At 41.3% G+C, this 23,962-nt stretch overlaps 1 protein-coding gene and 1 long non-coding RNA gene across 2 annotated transcripts in view; one reads left to right on the top strand and one right to left on the bottom strand.

Annotated features, from left to right (window-relative positions):
- Window positions 1–15,260, bottom strand: part of LOC127529585 (uncharacterized) — a 45,093-nt gene extending 29,833 nt beyond the window's left edge. The window contains exons 1-2 of the long non-coding RNA XR_007936207.1: window positions 15,220–15,260; window positions 13,700–13,749 (exon numbers count right to left, since the gene is read on the bottom strand). This is a non-coding gene — a long non-coding RNA (uncharacterized LOC127529585). The remainder of the gene's footprint in view (window positions 1–13,699; window positions 13,750–15,219) is intronic.
- Window positions 15,261–15,284: 24 nt separating this feature from the next.
- The window catches only part of LOC114660765 (apoptosis regulator BAX-like), a 138,757-nt gene continuing 130,079 nt past the window's right edge, over window positions 15,285–23,962 (top strand). The window contains exon 1 of the mRNA XM_051933563.1: window positions 15,285–15,389. Within this exon, the coding sequence (XP_051789523.1) occupies window positions 15,305–15,389 (85 nt within the window). The 5' untranslated portion in view covers window positions 15,285–15,304. The remainder of the gene's footprint in view (window positions 15,390–23,962) is intronic.

Below are 23,962 nucleotides of genomic sequence, written 5' to 3'. Positions count from 1 at the left end.
AGAAGTGTTCGGCTGCAGGTTGAAGACTTGGCCTTCATGCCTCCACCTTCCACACAACGCCCCAGTATTTAGCATCCTTTCATTGCAAAACTAGTTACTTTGATTAACAGTGTACCATAAAAGGCGATATTAATATTCCTTCCTCTGATCACAAGGCAAGAATTTGAGTTTGTTTATATTATTATTGTCACATTTCTTTTTAGAAAGAAAAAAAGCAGTTTTATACTACAAGATACATGATTCCATAGTTAAAAGAAAGACGACAGAACACATTTTTTAGATTAAGAAAACACCATAATAAAAAATGTGATTGTAGTAGCTCTAACTTCAATTACAGTGAATTCTATCATTCAAAATATTTGAAATTATTCTTACATTATCTCTGGAACCTCATTCAATAAAAGGGAAAGTTCAGTTAATGACATTAATTTATTATGTTACAAAATGAATGATGATCACCAAGCATGAAAATGAAGGTCTAAACGTTTCAGGAAAAAAAACAAAAAAAAAAACACACCATACACACACTTTAAACATTGTTTGTATTGAACAATGCTCAAAATGATCCAGCATACATGTACATAGGGACCTTCATTTCCATCGTATGTCTTGAACTGTGTTTTCTTAAATTTTGTTCTATGCTGCAATTATTATGCTGATAACCCAGCCACAGAGGATGCACAAACCAGTGTGTTTCTTCATGCCAGTCCCAAGCCCGGATAAATTGGGAGGGTTACGTCAGGAAGGGCATCCGGTGTAAAATTTTCTCAGATCAATATGCGGACAAAACTACCAATTTCCATACCGAATCAGTCGAGACGCGGGTTAACAACGGCCAACACCAGTACTGTTTGCCAACAGGGTGCTGGCGGAAATTGGGCTGCTGTTGGCCAAAGAAGAAGAAGAAGAAGAGGGAGGAGACGTATCCAGAGGCAGAAGGAAGGTAAAGACAATGGAGCTGAGGGTAGGAACTTTGAATGTTGGCAGTATGACTGGTAAGGGAAGACAGGTAGCTGATGTGATGGAGAGAAGGAAGGTTGATATATTGTGTGTGCAAGAGACTAAAGGGAAGGAAGACCAGGGGGATCAGAGGTGAATTCAAAATTTTCTATCATGGTATGGATGGGAGGAGACATGGGGGTAGGGGTTATTCTGAAGGAACAGTATGTCAAGAGTGTTTTGGAGGGGAAAACAGTGTCAGACAGAGTGACGATTATGAAGCTTGACACTGAAGGTGTGATGGTGAATGTTGTTAGTGCATATGCTCCGCAGTGTGTGATGGATGAGAAAGAAAATTTCTGGGGTAAGTCAGATGAAGTATGGACAGTGAACCTAAGGGAGAGAGTGTGGTGATTGGAGCGGATTTTAAATTAATATGTTGGTGAAGGGAACAGAGGAGATGATGGGTAGGTATGGTATCAAGGAGAAGAAAGGTCAGATGATAGTGGATTTTGTGAAAAAGATGGACATGGCTGTGGTGAATATGTATTTTAAGAAGAGGGAGGAAGATACGGTGACATACAAGAGTGGAGGAATATGCACACAGGTAGATTATATTTTATGTAGGAGGGACAATCTGAAGAAGACTGCAAAGTGGTGGCAGGGGAAAGTGTAGTTAGGCAGCATAGGATGGTTGTCTGTAGAATGATACTGGAGATCAAGAAGAGGAGGAGAGTGAGGCCAGAGCCAATGATCAAATGGTGGAAGACTGCAAGGTTGAGTTCAGTGAGGAGTTAAGAAAGGCACTGGATGGCAATGAAGAGTTACCAGATAGCTGGGCAACTACAGCAGAAGAAGTAGGGGTGACAGCAATAAGGGTGCATGGCATGACATCTAGACAGAGGAAGGAGGAAAAGGAAACCTGATGGTGGAATGAGTATACAGAGGAAGAGGTTGGTGAAGAAGAAGTGGGATAGTCGGAGAGATGCAGAAAGTAGACAAGAGTACAAGGAGATACAGTTAGGTCCATAAATATTTGGACAGAGACAACTTTTTTTCTAATTTTGGTTCTGTACATTACCACAATGAATTTTAAATGAAACAACTCAGATGCAGTTGAAGTGCAGACTTTCAGCTTTAATTCAGTGGGGTGAACAAAACGACTGCATAAAAATGTGAGGCAACTAAAGCATTTTTTTAACACAATCCCTTCATTTCAGGGGCTCAAAAGTAATTGGACAAATTAAATAACTGGAAATAAAATGTTCATTTCTAATACTTGGTTGAAAACCCTTTGCAAGCAATGACAGCCTGAAGCCTTGAACTCATGGACATCACCAGGGGGTTTCCTCCTTTTTAATGCTCTGCCAGGCCTTTACTGCAGCGGCTTTCAGTTGCTGTTTGTTTGTGGGCCTTTCTGTCTGAAGTTTAGTCTTCAACAAGTGAAATGCATGCTCAATTGGGTTAAGATCAGGTGACTGACTTGGCCATTCAAGGATTTTCCACTTCTTTGCTTTAATAAACTCCTGGGTTGCTTTGGCTGTATGTTTTGGGTCATTGTCCATCTGTATCATGAAATGCCGCCCAATCAATTTGACTGTATTTAGCTGGATTTGAGCAGACAGTAGGTCTCTGAACACCTCAGAATTCCTTTGGCTGCTCTGTCCGGTGTCACATCATCTGTAAAACACTAGTGTCCCAGTGCCACTGGCAGCCATGCACGCCCAAGCCATCACACTGCCTCCACCGTGTTTTACAGATGATGTGGTATGCTTTGGATAATGAGCTGTTCCACACCTTCTCCATACTTTTTTTCTTGCCATCACTCTGGTAGAGGTTGATCTTGGTTTCATCTGTCCAAAGAATGTTTTTCCAGAACTGTGCTGGCTTTTTTAGATGTTCTTTAGCAAAGTCCAATCTATCCTTTCTATTCTTGAGGCTTACGAGTGGCTTGCACCTTGCAGTGCACCCTCTGTATTTACTTCATGCAGTCTTCTCTTTATGGTAGACTTGGATATCGATACGCCTACCCCCTGGAGAGTGTTGTTCACTTGGTTGGCTGTTGTGAAGGGGTTTGCTCTTCACCATGGAAATGATTCTGCAATCTTCCACCACTGTTGTCTTCCGTGGACGTCCAGGTCTTTTTGCATTGCTGAGTTCACCAGTGCTTGCTTTCTTTCTCAGGATGTACCAAACTGTAGATTTTGGCACTCGTAATATTGTAGCAATTTCTCGGATGGGTTTTTTCTGTTTTCGCAGCTTAAGGATGGCTTCTTTCACCTGCATGGAGAGCTCCTTTGACCGCATGTTGTCTGTTCACAGCAAAATCTTCCACATGCAAGCACCACACCTCAAATCAACTCCAGGCCTTTTATCTGCTTAATCGATAATGACATAATGACGGACTTGCCCACACCTACCCATGAAACAGCCTTTCAGTCAATTGTCCAATTACTTCTGAGCCCCTGAAATGAAGGGATTGTGTTTAAAAAAATGCTTTAGTTGCCTCACATTTTTATGTAATCATTTTGTTTACCCCACTGAATTAAAGCTGAAAGTCTGCACTTCAACTTCATCTGAGTTGTTTCATTTAAAATTCATTGTGGTAATATATTGAACCAAAATTAGAAAAAAGTTGTCTCAGTCCAAATATTTATGGACCTAACTGTAAGGTGTAAGGTGAACAGAGAGGTGGCAAAGGCTAAAGAAAAGGTGTATGAGGAGTTGTATGAGAAGTTGGACATTAAAGAAGGTGAAAAGCATCTGTACCAACTGTCTAGAGAGAGAGACCGAGCTGGGAAAGATGTGCAGCAGGTTAGGGTGATAAAGGATAAAGATGGAAATGTGCACACAAGCAACGAGAGTGTGTTGAACAGATGGAAGGAATACTTTGAGAGGCTGATGAATGAAGAGCATGAGAGAGAGAGGAGGTTGGATGATGTGGAGGTAGTGAATCAAGAAGTGCAACGGATTAGCAAGGAGGAAGTAAGGACAGCAATGAAGAGGATAAAGAATGGAAAGGCCGTTGGTCCAGATGACATACAAGTGGAGGCATGGAGGTGTTTAGGAGGAGATGGCAGTGGAGCATTTATCCAGATTCTTTAAAGGAATCTTGGAAAGTAAGAGGATGCCTGAGGAGTGGAGAAGAAGTATACTGGTACTGATTTTGAAGAATAAGGGGGATGTGTAGATCTGTAGTAACTACAGAAGGATAAAATTGATGAGCCACAGTATGAAGTTATGGGAAAGAGTAGTGGAAGCTAGGTTAAGAAGGGAGGTGACAATAAGTGTGCAGCAGGTTTTTTGATCCAACTGGACCAACTATTGTTATCTTAATAAATGCTAGCTTGATTTCAGGTTGTGGTCCTTCGGACTTGAAACGTGCGGTCATGCAGAAACTTACATCTTCTTCTTCTTTCAGCTGCTCACGTTAGGGGTTACCACAGCAAATCATCTTATTCCATACCTTTCTGTCCTCTGCATTTTGTTCCGTTACACCCATCACCTGCATGTCCTCTCTTACCACATCCATAAACCTCCTCTTCGGCCTTCCTCTTTTCTCCTTACCTGGCAGCTCCATCCTTAACATCCTTCTCCCAATATACTCCATATCTCTCCTCTGCACCTGTCTAAACCAACGCTATCTCGCCTCTTTGATTTTGTCTTCCAACCACCCAACTTGAGCTGACCTTCTAATGTACTCATTTCAAATCCTATCCATCCTCGTCACACCCAATGCAAATCGTAGCATCTTTAACTCTGGTACCTCCAGCTCTGTCTCCTGCTTTCTGGTCAGTGCCACCGTCTCCGAATCCATATAACATAGCTGGTCTCACTACTGTCCTACAGACCTTCCCCTTTCACTTTTGCTGATACCCGTCTGTCACAAGTTGACTGACACTCTTCTCCACCCATTCCACCCTCCCTGCACTCTCTTTTTTCAACTCTCTTCCACAATCCCCATTACTCTGTACTGATGATCCCAAGTATTTAAACTCAGCCACCTTCACCAACTCTACTCCTTGCATCCTCACCATTCACTGACCTCCCTCTCATTTACACAAAATGTATTTTGTTTTGTTCCAACTGACCTTCATTCCTCTCCTCTCCAGAGTATATCTCCACTTTTCCAGGGTCTTCTCAACCTGATCGCCACTATCACTACAGCTTACAATGTCATCAGCAAACAACACAGTCCACGGGGAATCCTGTCTAATCTCATCTGTCAACCTGTCCATCACCATTGCAAAGGGCTCAGAGCTGATCCCTGATGTAATCCCACTTCCACCTTGAATGCAGCCGTCACCCCTACCGCAGACCTAACAACTGTCACACTTCCCTCGTTCATCCATCCATCTATTATCCACCACTTATCTGAGGTCGAGTCGCGGGGGCAAGCAGCCTAAGCAGGGAAGCCCAGACCTCCCTCTCCCCAGCCACCCTCCTCCAGCTCCTCTGGGAGAATCCCGAGGTGTTCCCAGGTATAATATAATGATATAATCCCTCCAATGTGTCCTGGGTCTGCCCCATGGCCTTCTCCCAGTGGGGACATGCCCGGAACACCCCCCCAGGGTGCCATCCAGGGGGCATCCTGATCAGATGCCCGAACCACCTCAACTGACTCCTCTCAATGCGGAGGGAGCAGCGACTCTACTCCAAGTCTCTCCCGGATAACTGAACTCCTCCCCTATCTCTAAGGGAAAGTCCAGCCACCCTGCGGAGAAAAACTAATTTGGGCCACTTGTATCCGCGATCTTGCTCTTTCGGTCACTACCCAAACCTCATGGCCATAGGTGAGGGTAGGAACGTAGATCGACTGGTAAATTGACAGCCTTGCCTTTTGGCTCAGCTCTCTCTTCAGCACGACGGACTGCTGCAGAGCTCGCATTACTGTGGATGCCCACACCGATCCGTCCTGTCGACCTCCCGCTCCATTCTTCCCTCACTCATGAACAAGACCCGAGATACTTGAACTCCTCCACTTGAGGCAGTAATGTGTTCCCAACCCAGAGAGGGCATTCCACCCTTTTCCGGCTGAGAACCATGGCCTCAGATTTAGAAGTGCTGACTCTCATCCCCGCCGCTTCACACTCAGCTGTGAATCGCTGCAGTGTGGAGCTGGAGGTCACTGTCCGATGAAGCCAACAGAGCCACGTCATCTGCAAATAGCAGAGACGAGATTCTGAGGTCACTGAACCATACCCCCCTCCGCTCCTTGGCTGCGCGTAGAAATTCTGTCCATAAAACTTCTGAACAGAATCGGTGACAAAGGGCAGCCCTGTGGAGTCCAACCTCAACAGGAAATGATCCAACTTATTACCGCAATGTGGACCAAGCTCCTGCTCCTCCTGTACAGGGACTGAATGGCTTGTAACAACAAGCCTTTACCCCGTACTTTCGAAGCACACCCCAGAGGATGCTTTGAGGGACACGATCGAATGTCTTCTCCAAATCCACAAAACACATGTGGACTGGTTGGGCATACTCCACATGCCCCCTCCAGGATCCTGGCCAGGGTGTAGAGATGGTCCAGTGTTCCACAGCAGGGACGGAATTCCCGCATTGTTCCTCTTGAATACGAGATTTGACCATTGACTGAACTCTCTTCTCCAGCACCCCAGAATAGACCTAACCGGGGGAGCCTGAGGGAGTGTGATCCCCCTATAGTTGGAGCACATCCCCAGTCACCCTTCTTAACAAGGGGGACCACCACCCCGGTTTGCCAATCCAGAGGCACTGCCCCAGATGTCCATGCATTGTTGCAGAGACGTGGTCAACCAGACAGCCCCACAACATCCAGAGCCTTGAGGAACCCAGGGTGAACCTCGTCCACCCCAGGGGGGCCCCGCCACCTCGGCGCTTTTTAACTACCTCAGTGACCTCAGCCGCTGATTATAGATGGGCCCCCCCAAGTTCTCCAGCTCTGCCTCCTCTAAGGAAGACATGCTTGGTGGGATTGAGAAGATCCTCGAAGTATTCCTTCCACCATCAATAACGTCTGTAGTTGAAGTTAGCAGGGCCCCATCTCCACTGTACACAGTGTTTGGTGAGCACCGCTTTCACCCCCTGAGGCGCCTGATGGTTTGCCAGAACCTTCTCGGTGCTGACCGAAAGTAGTTTTCCATGGCTTCCCCAAACTCCTCCCATGGCCCGGGTTTTTTTGCCTCACAACAGCTGATGCCGCCACACACGCTTGGGCCTGCCGGTACCCCTCAGCTGTTTCTGGAGTCCCACTGTTCAACCAGACTTGGTAGGGACTCTTTTCTTCAACTTGACGGCGCCACAAACTTAGATGTTCCACCACCGGTTCGTAGATTTGCCGCCACGAGAGGCACAGACAACCTTGCGGCCACAGCTCCGTTCTGCTGCTTTGACAATGGAGGCTCGGAACATGGCCCATTTCAGAGTCCATGTCCTTCGCCTCCCTCGTAATAAAGGTTGAAGTTCTGCTGAGGTGGCAGTTAAGATCTTCTGACCAGTTCCTCCGCCAGAAGTTCCCAGCAGACCCTCATTATACATTTGAGTCTGGCCTGGTCTGTCCGGCAGCCTCTCCCGCCGTCTGATCCAACTTACCACCAGGTGGTGATCAGTTGGACGCGCTCAGCCCCTCTCTTCACCCGAGTGTCCAAGACATAAGGTTGCAGACCCGATGACACAATTACAAAGTCGATCATCGAGCTGTGACCTCGGTATCCTGGTGCCAAGTGCACTTATGGACAACCTTATGCTTGAACATGGTGTTCACTATTGACAATCCATGGCCAGCACAGAAGTCCAACAACTGAACAACCCCTTGAATTTAGATCAGGGAGGCCATTCCTCCAATCACACCTTCAAGTTTCACTGTTGTTGCCAACGTGAGCATTAAAGCCTCCCAGCAGGACGATAGAGTCCCCAGGAGCTGCACCAAGCAGTGCTTCTTCCAGGAACTCCAGAGAAGCGCATAAGTGCAAACGACAGTCCTGAGGCCTTCCCCCAACTCCAAGGCGCAGGGAAGCAACCCTCTCGTCCAACGGGGGAGAATCCCCAACATACAGGCCTCGATCCGGTGGGCCATAAGCAAGCCCACCCCTGCCCGTCGCCTTTTCACCCACAGCAACTCCAGAGTGGAACAAAGAGTCCAGCCTCTCTCAAGAGGAATGGGTTCCCGAGCCCAGACTGTGCGTAGAGGCGAGACCGACTATATCTAAGCCGGTACCTCTCAACTCACGCACCAGTTTCAGAATCCTTCCCTGCCAGAGAGGTAACATTCCATGTCCCAAGAGCCAGTTTCAGCAACTGAGCGTCGGAACACCATAGTTCCCACCTTCGGCCATCGCACCCATATCGCATTGGCACCCAACCCCTATGGCCTCTCTTGCAGGTGGGTGAGCCCACAAGAAATTGGAACCACATTGCTCCTTCGGGCTGAGGCCCGGCTGGGCCCCGTGGTCGAAGGTCCAGCCACCAGACGCACACCAGCGAGCCCCTCCCCTGGGCCTGGCTCCAGGGTGGGGCTCCGGGTACCCTCTCTCAGGCAAGAGAAACGCCAATCCTTCGTTTAAAAGCCATATGGGGTCTCAGGATCTTCACCTCAGACCTGTTTGCCTTGGGAAGCCCTACCAGGAGCATGTAGCTCCTGACAACACAGCTCCGAGGATCATTAGACCACGCAAGCCCTTCTGCCACGGCAAGGCCTCGATCCAAGAAGGGTCCCCTCGTACATAACCTGTACAACTCTTACGTACCTCTCTGCCACTCCCGACTTCTTCATATAATACCACAGCGCTCCTCTCAAGCACCCTGTCATATGCTTTCTCCATGTCCACATAGACGCAATGCAACTCATTCTGTCTTCCTCTATACTTCTCCATCACATCCTCTGAACAAACATCACATCTGTGGTGCTCTTTCTTGGCATGAAACCATACTGCTGCTCACTAATCATCACCTCCCTTCTAACCTAGCTTCCACTACTCTTTCCCATAACTTCATGTAGTACTATGGTGTTGTACCGTGTTAGCCATTATGAATGTAGAGAAAAGCCAAGCAAAATGACACCTTTTATTGCTAACTAGAAAAGATACAATATGCAAGCTTTCGAGGCAACTCAGGCCCCTTCTTCAGGCAAGATGTAATACAGAAACTGAAGTTTCCTATGTTTATATACACACTCTAGGACAAGAAACAACATTGGTAAATCTTTAAATGAGAGATTTTGTATGTAAAAAATTAATAGATTCATTCAGGCTAGGGTTAATTTAGCAAGAGAGAAAAGAACAATGTATTGTCAAGATCTCTGGATAAGATAACTGTCCAACAAAGTCTTTTGAAGTTTGTAATGAGTTTTTTCAAACAATGTGGGTCTGTAGACAGGTGTCTGTCATTCTGAGAGATGTAAACAATCCTCATTCTGGCCATAAAACTCTTGTCTTTATTCAATCCATGTTGTAAAGTATTAAATTTTAGCATGAGTTTTAACTTCCCATTCTTTTCTCTCTTGCTGTGTTTTGAAGTCGCCCATAAGCTCTGTGACCTTAAAGTCCTTCTCACAGTGTCCATGGCTGTTGAAGTGGGCCGCCACAGGGAACATCTGTGTTGCCATGTTTAATGTGGAACCTGTGTAAGTTCATTCTCTGGCGGAGTGTTTGTCCAGTTTCTCCCACATAGAGTGCAGTGTCAGGACATTTCATGCAGAAAATTAGGTAGACTACATTAGATGATCTGCAGGAAAATGATCCCTTGATGTGATGTTCGAGTCGGCAGTGTGGTATAACTATACGGTCTGTATCATAGATGTGGGCACATGTTTTGCATCTTTTCTGTAGGCATGGAGATGTGCCATTTTCTGGAACCACTAATGTGTCAAATTTGAGCCCAGTTTCTAAGATGCCTTTTCATCTAAAAAAAAAGTCCTTACTCAATTTCAAACATTTTGGGATGAAAATTGTATTCTGGAAAAATTCAAATCTGGATACAGATTTTCTTACAGCACTGAAACAGCCTTTTTAAAGGTTTACAATGAGTTCTTCCTAACTACTAATTCTGGAGATCATGCCTCATGTTTTGATACTGTGGATCTTAAGATTCTTATATCCCACCTTCAGCAGTATGTAGGCATCTAAGGTAATGCCCTTAAATTGTTTAAACCTTATGCAAGCACTAGGAGCTTTTCTATTCATTTGGGCGAGTTCTCATCCTCTGTAACTCCTCTTACTTGTGGGGTTCTGCAGGGTTCCATCTTTGGACCAGTTCTCATCTTGTTATACATGTTACCTTTAGGCTCCATTGTTAACAAGTATGGCTTCTCTTTTCACTGCTATGCTGATGACACTCAAATCTATTTGCCACTAAAATGAAAGCGAGACAATACAGCTCTCCATGCATGAATGAATATATTAAAACCTGGCTTGCAATTAATTTCCTTAAACTTAATGATAATAAAACAGAGTATGGTGTCCAAATGTTCCAATGGTCTGAGTGTCTCTGATGTTGCTCTTGAACCCCTTGCCATGTATGTATCATAAAGTTTCAGTCAGGAACCTAGGTGTGATATTTGACCTAACCAGATATAATTCTCCCTCCACAAATGCTACAATGAAAGAAAAGAGTAAAAAGTTGAAATGTACCTTGTTAAAATCAAAGCGGGCCTCAAGGATGAAATACAGCACATCCATATTACTAACCGAGAATGCTAAACCGGATGGACGCAGGGACATCCGGCCATGGGCCGTAGCCGCAAAAAGACGTACTGCGCAGGCGCCCCAAGAAATGAGGCTCCGCAAGAGGCGGCCGCGACCACAGAAAAAAGGAGTGAGCACAGAAAAAAGGAGTCAAAGAAATGAGGCCCGCGACCACAGAAAAAAGGAGTCAGCACAGAAAAAAGGAGTCAAACGCAGGCGACGCATGAAACCCATTGCACACAAAACTAGCACACAAAAAAAAGAAGCCCCCCCCCCCCCCCCCCCCCCCCCCGGCACCGGACGGGACACACACAAAGAGGACGATTCAACAAGCCCCTGGCACACAAAAAAAAAGAACCCAAAACCACCCCACCCACCCTACAAGCAACGGACGGGACACACACAAAGAGAGGATTCAACAAGCCCCTGGCACACAAAAAGAAAGAAGACGCTCGCGCCCCAATAAATCCCCAACCCCCCCCCGCTCAGACGCCAAAAAAGCACACAGCGCAGCAGCGAATCCCATTGCACATGAAACGGCACCCACACAAAGCAGGAGGATTTAACAAGCTCCTAAACGCACCAAAAAAAAGAAGCCGTAACCGACACGCCAGGCCCATTAGAGACGAGACATGGCACACGAAACGTTCACAAACAACTACGAATCAGGACCCACAAACACACTAACATCAATAAGAAGTGACACCCAAAGCCCCATTTCTAAAGGAACCGTCCATATTAAACATACGTCATCTCAACACCTTCACACTAGGCAGCATAGGTGGATCTCCTTACAATAAAGCACTATTAACCATTCAACTGCACAAAAGGCTCCATATTAACAGTGAGTGCGATCCTCCTTATTACTTATCCATATTTCGCATGCTGAGGAACAAACAAGTCATGAATACACACTCACGGGTACAAAACGATTCGGCTCGGATAACGGGACCAAACACATGAACCCGCATGAAACAACAAAATACACGGCGGCGCATCTGCATTACATCCTATAATAGTTCATTTGATTTTGCATCTACCGGAGTAAATATCAGGTCACCAAAAGGCAATGACCCATACTGCTTTCGCGTATGTGGACAAATATTACATCGCATTGGAACAGTGCACCCTGAAACAAATCAAGAACGCAAATATGCACAAATCACGTCGGCACCTACAAAGCGCTTCTGAAACCGCGGAAGAAAAAATGTCTCGGCTCCAAAAACACATGTCACTCCTTATTCCAAATACACGGTCCCAATCACAGAAACATCGGTAGCCACTATGACAATGCACAGTAACAATGCACGAGTGACATCCGTCTTGCACACTATTAATTATAGATGAATGTAACAATGGCATCCAGTCACTTACTCAACACCATTGATAAACTTCTACAAACGTTGATGAATAATAATATTCCCTTGCGGGAAAGGTACTTTTATTAGGAGGAGATTTTAGACAGTGCTTAACTATTACTCCACTTACAATGCGCTCAGCTATTGTTCAATCCACCTTAAAATACGCGGACAATAGGCATTGCGTTGATTGAATAATAATATTCCCGTTGGAGTGAAGGTACTTTTATTAGGAGTAGATTTTAGACAGTGCTTACCTATTGCTCCACATTCCATGCGCTCAGCTATTATTCAGTCCACCTTAAAATACGCGACGACGTCATATAAACAACACGAGACCGAACTACAAATACATATACAGGCGCGAGACCTGATTGGTGATAATACGAAGAAACGAACAGTCCGCATATTAACAGGGAGTTCGATCCTACTTATTACTTATCCATATTCCTAACGATAAAGATCAAACAAGTCATCAATTCACAATCACGGATACAAAACTAGACGGCGTCGAGTAACGGGACCACAAACACGAACTCGCATCAAACAAAAAAATTCACCTCGGCGCGCTCTAAAGACCGCGAACAAAAAATGTTACGCGAACAATTGGCTTTGCTTTCTAAGATACACTTGGTACAAAACATGCGATTTCCAGATCCCGAATATAACAATTGGTTATTACAACTAGAACATTGTACACTCACCAATACAGATGGACTTCACCCAGATATTATTACAATTCCTCAACCCTTCATCTGCGACGACCTTACTTACGGAGATATTTGGAAACAGCGGTCTCATTAGACCAAATGCCCCTTTTTAACACAACGCACTATATTATGTCCAAAAAATATTAATGTTGATCACATTAATAACCAAGGTCATTTCATTACTTCCTGGAGAGGCACTGGCTCTTTCTAAGCTCAGGACAAACTTGACTCTGATGACGACAGATGAACATCTAAATTTCCCCTTAGAATATTTGAACACTATTAACCCAGCCGGATTACACAACACAATCTTAACCTTAAAAATGGGAACAATAATCATGCTATTAAGAAACCTTAACACTAAACAGGGTTTAATGCAATGGCACACGTTTAAGTCGTCAACACCATGACACACAATGTTATTCAAGCAACAGTTCTTACAGGATCACATGCTAACAATTACTGTTCTCATTCCTAGAATTGACCTTACGAGTTCTGACCTAGAATTAGCCTTTACATTGAAACGCCGACACTTCCCCATTAAACCTGCATTTGCCATGACCATCAACAAATCACAAGGACAAACCATGGACAAGGTTGACATCTACCTCTCTGAGCCCGTTTTTGGACATGGACAACTTATGTTGCTTCTCACGTGTTCGACGTTCATCTGACGTTAAAGTTAAAGATATAAATGCTCCATGCCAAGTAAGACTCATTCAAGGACAGGACACCATCTTTACTACTAATGTTGTATACAAAGAAATATTCCAATAAACCACTACTCTGTGCCAAACACTGTATTTTTGGCTTTCTATATGCATCATCCACACCTGCACACTATTCTATATCTAATTCAGTACATCTCACTCTTTGTCATGCCCCAACGCCAGGGGTTGGCGAGCGAAGCGAGCAGGGGGCGGAGCCCCCTAGTTCTACAGAGAAACCACAAATTGGTCATTTGGAAACCTGGACACAACATTTAATACAGACAAACAAAAATACAGTTATAATATGAAAAGTTTCATACCATCAACATGAAATTCCACTGTCATGGCTATTCATCTGACTTAGAAGGCCCTAAATACAAGGAGTAAAAAATAATCAATAAAAATACGATTAAATACTAATATACAGTAAAACTATTTGACAAGGACGTTTTAAACAAAAAAACAATGGAAATTGCCACTTGTGACACACTCTGTGTTGCATCTGTAGTTAGTAAAACCTGTCCAACAATGGAAAATGCAGGATTAGCTTAGCTTTTAAAACTACCAGTATATTTAAAAAGTTCTACTTTAGAAATATAAAATATAAGTATTGCTTGCATGTAAAGTAGCCTAGTGTCATTTAATTAAATAACACACACATACTGTACAGTACTTGCATAATTACCGGCATATTTTACAGCGTAGGGTTCATGGCTCTGAAGGTGAGGGGAGCAGGATGCTGTAGTCACCCTGCTTTTTTACAAAGAGGCCCTTGGATTAATTTTGATTTTTAATCAATGCAATTAAATTTGGTTTTATATTCTCTGTATTTATGGAGAAATGTGATTGTGGAAATCAAGACAAAATAATATGTAATACTAATTGGCAAAAAGCGCTATCGTACTTTTATAAAAATTGCTAACAACTACAGAACAATCAAATTAAATAACATCTAACAAACGTTAATGTCGACGATAAACACTAAAGGGCTTTCGATGTTGTACACTAAATTGCAGATACGCTACACATCTCATAAATAAGTTTAAAAAGTTAACATAGCTGATATATGACAAATATTAAAAAGAAACAATGCAAGAAGGAAAAAAATAATTAAAACTGTATGCTTAAATTGGATATGTCAGTAATTACGATAAACACAAAACGCTATATTCAATCCTACATCTCATTAGTTTTGTTTAATGGGTCCAAAGTTTATTTAAATATACTGAGCTTTTATTGCTGTGAATCTGTACCTGATTCTTTTGTACCATTGTTTCCGTGTGGGAAAAATGTTTTCAGCTCCTTTTCTTTCTCGGGTTGGAAAAACTGTACAGCTACTCTTTTTCTTCTCTTTCTACGGACTAGGTAGATCGTGGGCGGACTGTAGGAGGCCGGGGGCGTGGGAGGCCGAGTCTTCCACCTGCAGCCGAATCCTTCTCGGAAAATACGTTGATACAGCTCGGTTGCCGCAAACCACCACACGACAAGAACCGGAGTACAACGGGTGACAACCGCAGTACCATACTAGCTTGAATGAAAGCAGTGCGAGTTTTTTTTTTTTTCTTTTTTTTTTTTTTTTAAAGCGGCTGGAGTGACAATCCCGCCACCAACCCCCAAGTTTCCCTGCAAGTTGGAAGACCTACTTGCAGGGGCTGGATGCAGGTTAACAGTTGCCTAAAATTGCCGTTTTAATTGGGGAGTACTCGTAAATGACCATTTATGTAAAGTACTGTATCTAAATATACGCAAATGTGGGAATATTTTAATATGATCTAATTGACATAATGACATTCAAAATCGCCTAATGATTGGCATTAATAAAAAAAGGAAGACAGTTTACCCCGTCCGCTTTCCAAACACTTGGTCATCATACAATTGATTTGGCGTGTGCTCCACCCACTTCCACATGTAGTCGGTCTTGTCACATGACCACGGAAGGAAGCGAAAATCTGTTGTTACCTGTCGGTTACCAGAATATGGCCGAGAAGATGGTGCAACCGGGTGAAACGAGTAAGTACATTTCGAACGTGGCAAGTGGGATTGCGGTAAGGAAAATTTGCTATTTGGCAGCTTACAACTTTTCAAGTTTAACAGTTTTCAGCATGAGGTGTACCATTTGAACATTCTGTTTTTCACTTTTTCTTGAAAACTGAACTTCTGGGCTTTAAGCCACGAACGAATAAACGAGTCCCGCTGGTGCACATCTACAACTTATCACTCTTTAATCCGGGGCTGTGGGGGCATCGAAAAGCCAGGCGTTATCTAAAAACGGAATGTTCATAGGGTGAATACCGACACACCGGTTGGAACAACCAGTTTGTGTTTCAAACCATTCGCTTATAATCACACCATTCGAAACTGTTTCCACTGGCAACATCAGTTCCCTCCATATTTTTTGCTTTTCCCACTTCTCTCGGTGACGTCCTGTTTTCACGTTTATCAGTCATTTTATTACGTCGTGCCAGTAACCGAAGCCATGTATTACATTTATATGTAGCACAATGTTTGTAAAATAATAAAATAGTAAGACTAGGTTGCAAACGAGAGAGCAAATTTTGATTTTCTGTATTATTTATTATTTTTGAGTCAGAAGTACCTTCTTACTGTGGTGAAAGGACGCGGCATAATCGAAGATTGTGGTACCTTCTTACTGTTGTGAAAGGACGCGACATAATTCGAAGATTGTGCCATGTTAAATGGTCCATTATCTTGTCTGTTTCCCTGCTGAAAATCACGATTTATAAAAATTTGGTTCATGGTATCACGGTAATAAGATATGTACTGGTATACATATTTACTTGACAAGCTGAAACTAGCTTATGAAATTTTTTTTTTTTAAATCCTCCACTGCCTTTTACTTTGCGCTTTATTTGGCACTAGCTATTTTTTTCAGAATTGTACTAAAGAAGACTAGGTGCAGCAATCAAAAGTGAATTTTTAAATTAGTTTTTTGTTAGGGTCAATTTTTTAAGTGTATATCTAAACTGAAAAGGGGCCATTATCCAAAATATGTACAGTGTTGCATGTATGTAAGTTGTATATTTAGTTTAAGTATTATAATGTATGGGAGCAAGGTTATTATAGTTTTGCCTTTTTATATTAGTTTTTATTTTCTATTTTTTCTGACCTTACTTGGAAATTTCAGTTTAGTTTTAGTTTTCCTTCATTGTGTATTTTTAGTTTTAGTTTAGTTTTTATTTCACAAAGACATTTTTTATTTTATTTTTATATATATTAGTTTCAGTTTAGTTTTAGTAATTATGGCATGGAGCGCCTATGGAGTTGGTTTTGTGTCCACAATCAGACAGAACTATATACACTTAAACAGATTTGGATATGAATTTAATGTTAGTGGAAGCTTACTACACTGCCTGGTTTACGATCAGGTTTTTATTTTTTGTCTGATTAAAAACAAGCATAATCAAAGCTAGAGACTGAATATGAATAATTTTACACAATTGTATAATTTAAAAAATATTTTCTCATGAAAATCACAGGAGCTTAGGAAAAACAGGGCTCTTAGACTTGAATTGAGTGGTGCAGACCCCACCTAGCTGTATTGAGGGAAACAAAGAACAACAAGTATGTATGAAAGGTTAGGGTATGTGAGTAGGGAATCCATTCCCGGGCTCCCGTGGGCATTTATCATTCTCGCATTCCCAGGAATGAAACTGCTGTAATTCTCGGGGAAAGAACGGGAATGGCCAAGCTCGCATATATAAGCGTGTAAAAATCGAGTCAAGAAATATTTGATCTGACTGATGATTTAGCAATTAAAAACACAATCCTTGCAGGAACGCCATCACTCTCAACATTACCGGTCAGTTTGTTGCCATTTTCAACACATTTTTCAATTTTGTCTGCGGTCTCTTTTTATATCCTACACTGTTGTTTTTTCTAGTTCGTAAATTGAAGTAATACTTAAAGCGCTTTTGCCATTTCGTAAACGTTTAATAATTTCAGTTTTTGTGACAATTCCAAAACTACACTCGCATATGTTTATCGGCCATAACAATGTATTGTAGTTTAATTATAACAAAAGAAAAAAGCTATGAAATGCTGTTAAACCTGAAGGTATGTAACTGACACGTGTGATTTCAAAGTACAGAATGGGACGTGGTGCTGGGGATAAACCACTACGTGCTAGCAAAAGGTGAGAGTTGTTCCAATATGCAGAACTCGCCGTGTAACTTTTGCTCTGTTGGTTAATCGAGACTGACAGTTAATTGAGTGATGGATAATCAGTGTTTTTACTGTATTAAAAATAGCAGTGGCCCTACACATAACAATGTGAGATACCACTCTTCTCCCAGTTCTGTAAGGGTTCTTTGCTCATATCATTTGCATTCAGCATAAGCCAGTTGCCTCACTTCCTGCACTGAAATCAAAACAGACTAGCTATGGTGTTTTTCTCATGTTCACTTCAAGATGTGCCCAGACAATAGGATAAATGACGTAAATTGCATTTTTCAAACATTGTGGCAATCATCAGGAGCTAAAAAGAAGAACTTCAAACTATCTTTCAAGCTGCATCCACAGTTAGCCTTGTAAAAAAGCCAATGTTTCTGTCTTAGCCAGCAAAATGGTGAATGCCAAACTGCTGCTTCATTGAAAACATCTCAATCTGTTTCCTCAGCTGGAGGATCTCCTCTCTGAGAGACGTGTTTTTCGTCTAGCGCCAAGTCAGCAACTGCTGATTCTGGAGCGGAAGTGTAGTTGTGATCCTGGAGGATTTTATCATCCTCCTCCTCTTCGTCCAGTGTGTCACCCTCTGTTGGTCGCCTTTTCCTCTCTCAAAACCCCCGGTCTTGAAAGTGAACAGAAAAATTGTTCCACTCAAACAACGCAGGGAATGCTCCCTTCAACAATCATTGACCTGTCTCAGACTGTGGCTCACAAAAATCCTATATATAAATATATATATATATATATATAATATATATATATATTTATATATATATATTTTTTTTTAATTGCTCGCTGCATACCCCGGTATGATGACTGACTGTAAAGCTGTCCTCTCCAGACAGCGATGATCCATTTAGATCAGGTTCCTGCATTGGAGGAAAATGTATGAAACTGAGTATCTTGTACCTACTGGAAGCAGAACATAAAGGTACACAACAATTTTCAGATGTACTACTCTCTGTAAACTGAAGCTTAAACTTGTTTTTCGTGGAGATTTTTGCCACTGAAGAAAAATCATAGCTGCAATATGGTAGCTTGTAATATATGCAATGCTACTCGTTATTTAGGAAAAGATTCCCCAATCATCCCACAGGAGAAAGACTTTACTTGACTGTGGTCATTAAGCCGTTTCTGACAAAGGCAAGAACCGTAACAACAGACAACTTCTTCATAACGCTTTCGCTGGCTAATAGACTGCTGCACTGCAACAGAACTCTGCTTGGCACCATAAAGTGAACAGCAACTTCATTTTAGCTAAAGTCATTTCAGTATGTGTGCAATTCTCCACGCTAGTGCTCAGATCTGGCATGCCATGCTGAAGGTGTATGTGACCAAAAAGAAGTCTGTCAGCATTCTCAGTACCATGCACCATAACATGGAGACTGGGCAAGGATCGGGGGGAAAACAAACATGTTCAAATGACAACTCAAATGTCATAGCGTTTTCAAGTAGTGATGTTTTCTTGCCTGATATGTGTGTGTGTGTGTGTGTGTGTGTACATGTACATGAGAGAGCAGAGACAGATTTGATATCATTCAAGTTATTACTGGAATATAAAATAAACACTTTCAAAAAAGTATAAGGAAACAAGTGTTCTTTTATCCAAGAATAAAACTGAATATAAAAAAATTCAAGTAACACCAAGATACCAAGGAAGACATGATTCAACGGTGTTTGTGTGTATGCTTATATCCCTTTAGCGATATCTTTTACAAGTACCATAACTTTACAGTTGCTGTTACAGACTCTAATCAAAAGTATGTTTTCATTATGTAATAGCAATAATAGCAGCTCACTACTCAAAAGGATAAATGCAGGGAAGTTTGGGGATCGAACCCTCAAACTCTTGCTTTAGAAGCAGCTGTTCTCACCTCTAAACCACCCATCCAATTGGTATTAGGTTTTTACACATTGACAGCAATATGTAAACTGAATAATTTTCTTTGGCTGTATTCTTGAATTAAGGCACACTTGTTTTGTTATACCGTTTGTGAAAGTGTTTATTTGATATTTGGGCTTCAGTCTTCACACATTATACACTTAATGTCAGCATTTTGTCAATTATTAGTATGAAAAATGTTTCTGTTTTAGTTATGTGTCCAACATTTTTTGCCACACATTTCCTGTCATCCTACATTTACCCAGACATGGAGCACACGTGAAATGTATGTGTTCCAAATAACAATATATTATTTACCCATTACAATTCCAGACACCTAACTTCAAGATAAAGAGACTTCAGCATCTGACTTGACTTTGTCAATTGGATTATTAGCGTAATGATACACATTTGTATTTACTGGGGCACAGAGCAGGGAATATAAAGAAATACTGCAAGATTTTAAATCTCTTGCAGATCAGGCTTGTGTATATTCATCAATTTGTGTTGATGTCCAAGTCTTTTATCTATACTAATTAATAAAAGGAAAGCCCTCACTGACTCACTGACTGACTGACTCACTCATCACTAATTGTCCAACTTCCCGTGTAGGTGGAAGGCTAAAATTTGGCAGGCTGACTCCTTACAGCTTACTTACAAAAGTTAGGCAGGTTTCATTTCGAAAATCAACGCGTAATGGTCATAACTGGAACCTCATTTTTGACAATATACTGTAATGGACGGCAGCTTGATGGCCGTGGGAGGCGGAGTTGAGTGTCACGTCATCACACCTCCCACGTAATCACGTGAAAAGACTGTGAACTGAGTAAGGAGAAATGAAGGAAGAGCCGCAAACAGCGAAGAACAAAAAATTCATTAAACAATTGAGAAGGGAGCGAGTGAAGCATACAAGCATGTTCATAAGGGAAACAAAGCATGGTGTAAAACGTAAGTTTAAATTAAGTTTATAGAAACGCTCCCGCTGCGGATTGCAATAACATATTCGCGAGATAAAAGTTTAATAAGAAGACACGAGGTATAAACGAACCACACGCCGTAGCGCAACGTTAGGGGCAACAGTTCCAACCATTCTATGATCTGCTTCTCGCAACTGAAAGACGGCACATGGCAGATGTTAGCCGACTTGCTGACCGCAACATTAGGGGCTTCAACTCTGGCGCTGACGATAGAAATTCGATTCCCGAGAGGGGATGAAGTGAGTGTGTATGCCTGATGAGCCCAGAATTAGGGAGAAACACGTGTCGCATACTCTTTGCATTATTTGAAAGTAAACTATTAAAACCATTCTATGATCAGCTTCTGGGAACAGAAAGAGGGCACGTGGCGGATGTAAGGCGACTTCCTGACCAACCACAAGCGTTACCTGCCAGGTAACCACCCATACAGTCAGATTGTGATTCAGAAAACGAATGCCATGAATGTAATTACCACGCTCTACATACTGTCAAATAACGAAACACACGCCGTAGCGCGACAGCTGTGAAAAGCGAGGTTCAGAAAAAACAGATCCTTAACAAATTGTTATTGGTATACTGTATTTCGATCCGTTTAAAAAGGTTTTCTTTCTTAAAAAATTAAAAGCAGTACTTCGCCGCAACGAAGCGCGAGAATTTGGCTATATATATCTGCTTCTCACACTTAAAAGATGGCACGTGGCGGATTTTAGATGACTTCATGACCAAACATAACTGTTACCTGCTACGTACTGGTTACCACTTTTAATACAAAAAAATAAGGGACGCATACTGCAGCGGGTGCCACATCTCAGTGCCAACACTTTGCAGACTCTACTTAAAAAGACCCGCCCTCCTCACTGGACAGTTAAAAAGACCAATCAAACTAACGATGACATCAAGTATTACCCAATCAAAAGTAGGAAAGGAGGCATCTTCATAAAATGCGTGTGGGATGATTTGCATGAGACGCTGCTTTAAAAAAAAATGATAAAAAAAATACGGGATAAATCCCGTCCAGTATTGATTCAAAACGGGACGCGCAATTTCATTCTCAAATATGGGACGATTCCGTATTTTAAAGGACGGGTGGCAACCCTACAGTGCCAGGTAACCACCCATACAATCAGATTGTGATTCAGACTAGGAATGCAATGAATGTAATTACCCGATCTACATACAAGGCGAAAGTCTTGCAACATTCAAAGATGATGGTTTGGGATAAGTACACCATAGAACATAAAAGAGCTTATGAAGCCTTGAACCAAAAAAAGCAAGATCTCAGAGATCGTAAAAAAAAAAAAAATAGGAGGTAATGTCGTTTTACTCGCTGTAGATTTTAGTCAAACATTACCAGTTATTCCACGAGGGAGACCAGCAGATGAACTCAACGCGTGTTTAAAATCCATGCTTCTCCCACGCTCGGTTATATATCGCGTGTTCTCGGGTAGGTACAACCAAAAAATGTATACATTTAAGCATGTAATGGGCAAACAAAAAATGAGGTATACCCGAGGCACTGCAGTAGTACTTAATGTTACTTTACTTCTTAAATGTTAATGTTTTACTGTTTAATAATTTATACGCTTCTTATATGTTGTTCAAATTCTTTTATCAAAATACCAGTGACAGCGCACTGCACGATAACATGGAGTGAATACACCATACGCATCCGCCCACGGCCGCCCTGGTGTGCACAGATAGGAGTTGATTCTACAATAAAATAAAATAAAGATAAAACCCCAGGATTGTTTCCTGCCTTGTGCCTGTGTTGGCTGGGATTGGCTCCAGCAGACCCCCGTGACCCTGTGTTCGGATTCAGCGGGTTGGAAAATGGATGGATGGATGGATGGATTTTACTGTTTAATAATTTATATTTATATGAAAAGTGCTTCTTATATATTACTTCATATTCTCATATGATAATGATGTTAATGTTGTTTATATTGATTTCTATGTTATTGAAACTGCATGTAATGTGTGTATATGTATGTATATATTATATATATATATATATATATATATATATATATATATATATATATATATATATATATATATATATATATATATATGACAGCAACACTCATATAACAATGACAACACAATTACATTGACAATCATGTTACGTTATTTTTAAAATGTTTCCTTTTTTTTTTCATAACCTCTTTAACACACTACTTCTCCGCTGCGAAGCGCGGGTATTTTGCTATATATATATATATATCTGTATGTGTATATATCTGTATGTGTGTATATATATATATATATGTATGTGTGTATATATATATATATATATATATATGTGTGTGTGTATATATATATATCTGTATGTGTATATATATGTGTGTATATATATATCTGTGTATATATATATCTGTATGTGTATATATATATGTGTGTGTGTGTGTGTGTGTATGTATGTGTATATACATATATCTATATATATATATATATATATATATATATATATATATATATATATATATATATATATATATATATATATATATATATATATGTTGATATGTGTATATATATGTGGATGTGTATATATATATGTAGATATGTATATATATGTATATGTATATATATGTTTATATGTGTGTGTGTGTATATTATATATATAAAAGACAGCAACACTCATAACAATGACAACACAATTACATTGACAATCATGTTACGTTATTTTTAAAATTTTTCCTTTTCTTTTTCATAACCTCTTTAACACACTACTTCTCCGCTGCAAAGCGCGGGTATTTTGCTATATATATAGATAAATAGCAAAATACCCGCGCTTCGCAGCGGAGAAGTATTGTGTTAAAGAGGTTATGAAAAACTAAAGGAAACATTTTAAAAATAACGTAACATGATTGTCAATGTAATTGTGTTGTCATTGTGTTGCTGTCATATATATATATATACATACATATACAAATATATTATATATATATATATATATATATATATATACACATATTTTTTATATATATATATATATATATATATACACACACATATACAGTAATCCCTCCTCCATCGCGGGGGTTGCGTTCCAGAGCTATATGTACAGTGGTGTGAAAAACTATTTGCCCCTTCCTGATTTCTTATTCTTTTGCATGTTTGTCACACAAAATGTTCTGATCATCAAACACATTTAACCATTAGTCAAATATAACACAAGTAAACACAAAATGCAGTTTGTAAATGGTGGTTTTATTATTTAGGGAGAAAAAAAATCCAAACCTACTGGCCCTGTGTGAAAAAGTAATTGCCCCCTGAACCTAATAACTGGTTGGGCCATCCTTAGCAGCAATAACTGCTATCAAGCGTTTGCGATAACTTGCAATGAGTCTTTGACAGCGCTCTGGAGGAATTTTGGCCCCACTCATCTTTGCAAAATTGTTGTAATTCAGCTTTATTGAGGGTTTTCTAGCATGAACTGCCTTTTTAAGGTCATGCCATAACATCTCAATTGGATTCAGGTCAGGACTTTGACTAGGCCACTCCAAAGTCTTCATTTTGTTTTTCTTCAGCCATTC

Source organism: Erpetoichthys calabaricus, chromosome 11 (genome assembly GCF_900747795.2).
Source record: "Erpetoichthys calabaricus chromosome 11, fErpCal1.3, whole genome shotgun sequence".
Classification (NCBI taxonomy): domain Eukaryota; kingdom Metazoa; phylum Chordata; class Cladistia; order Polypteriformes; family Polypteridae; genus Erpetoichthys; species Erpetoichthys calabaricus.
Note: the sequence above shows the minus strand (reverse complement) of the source record. Positions and strands in the feature narration are given on the sequence as shown.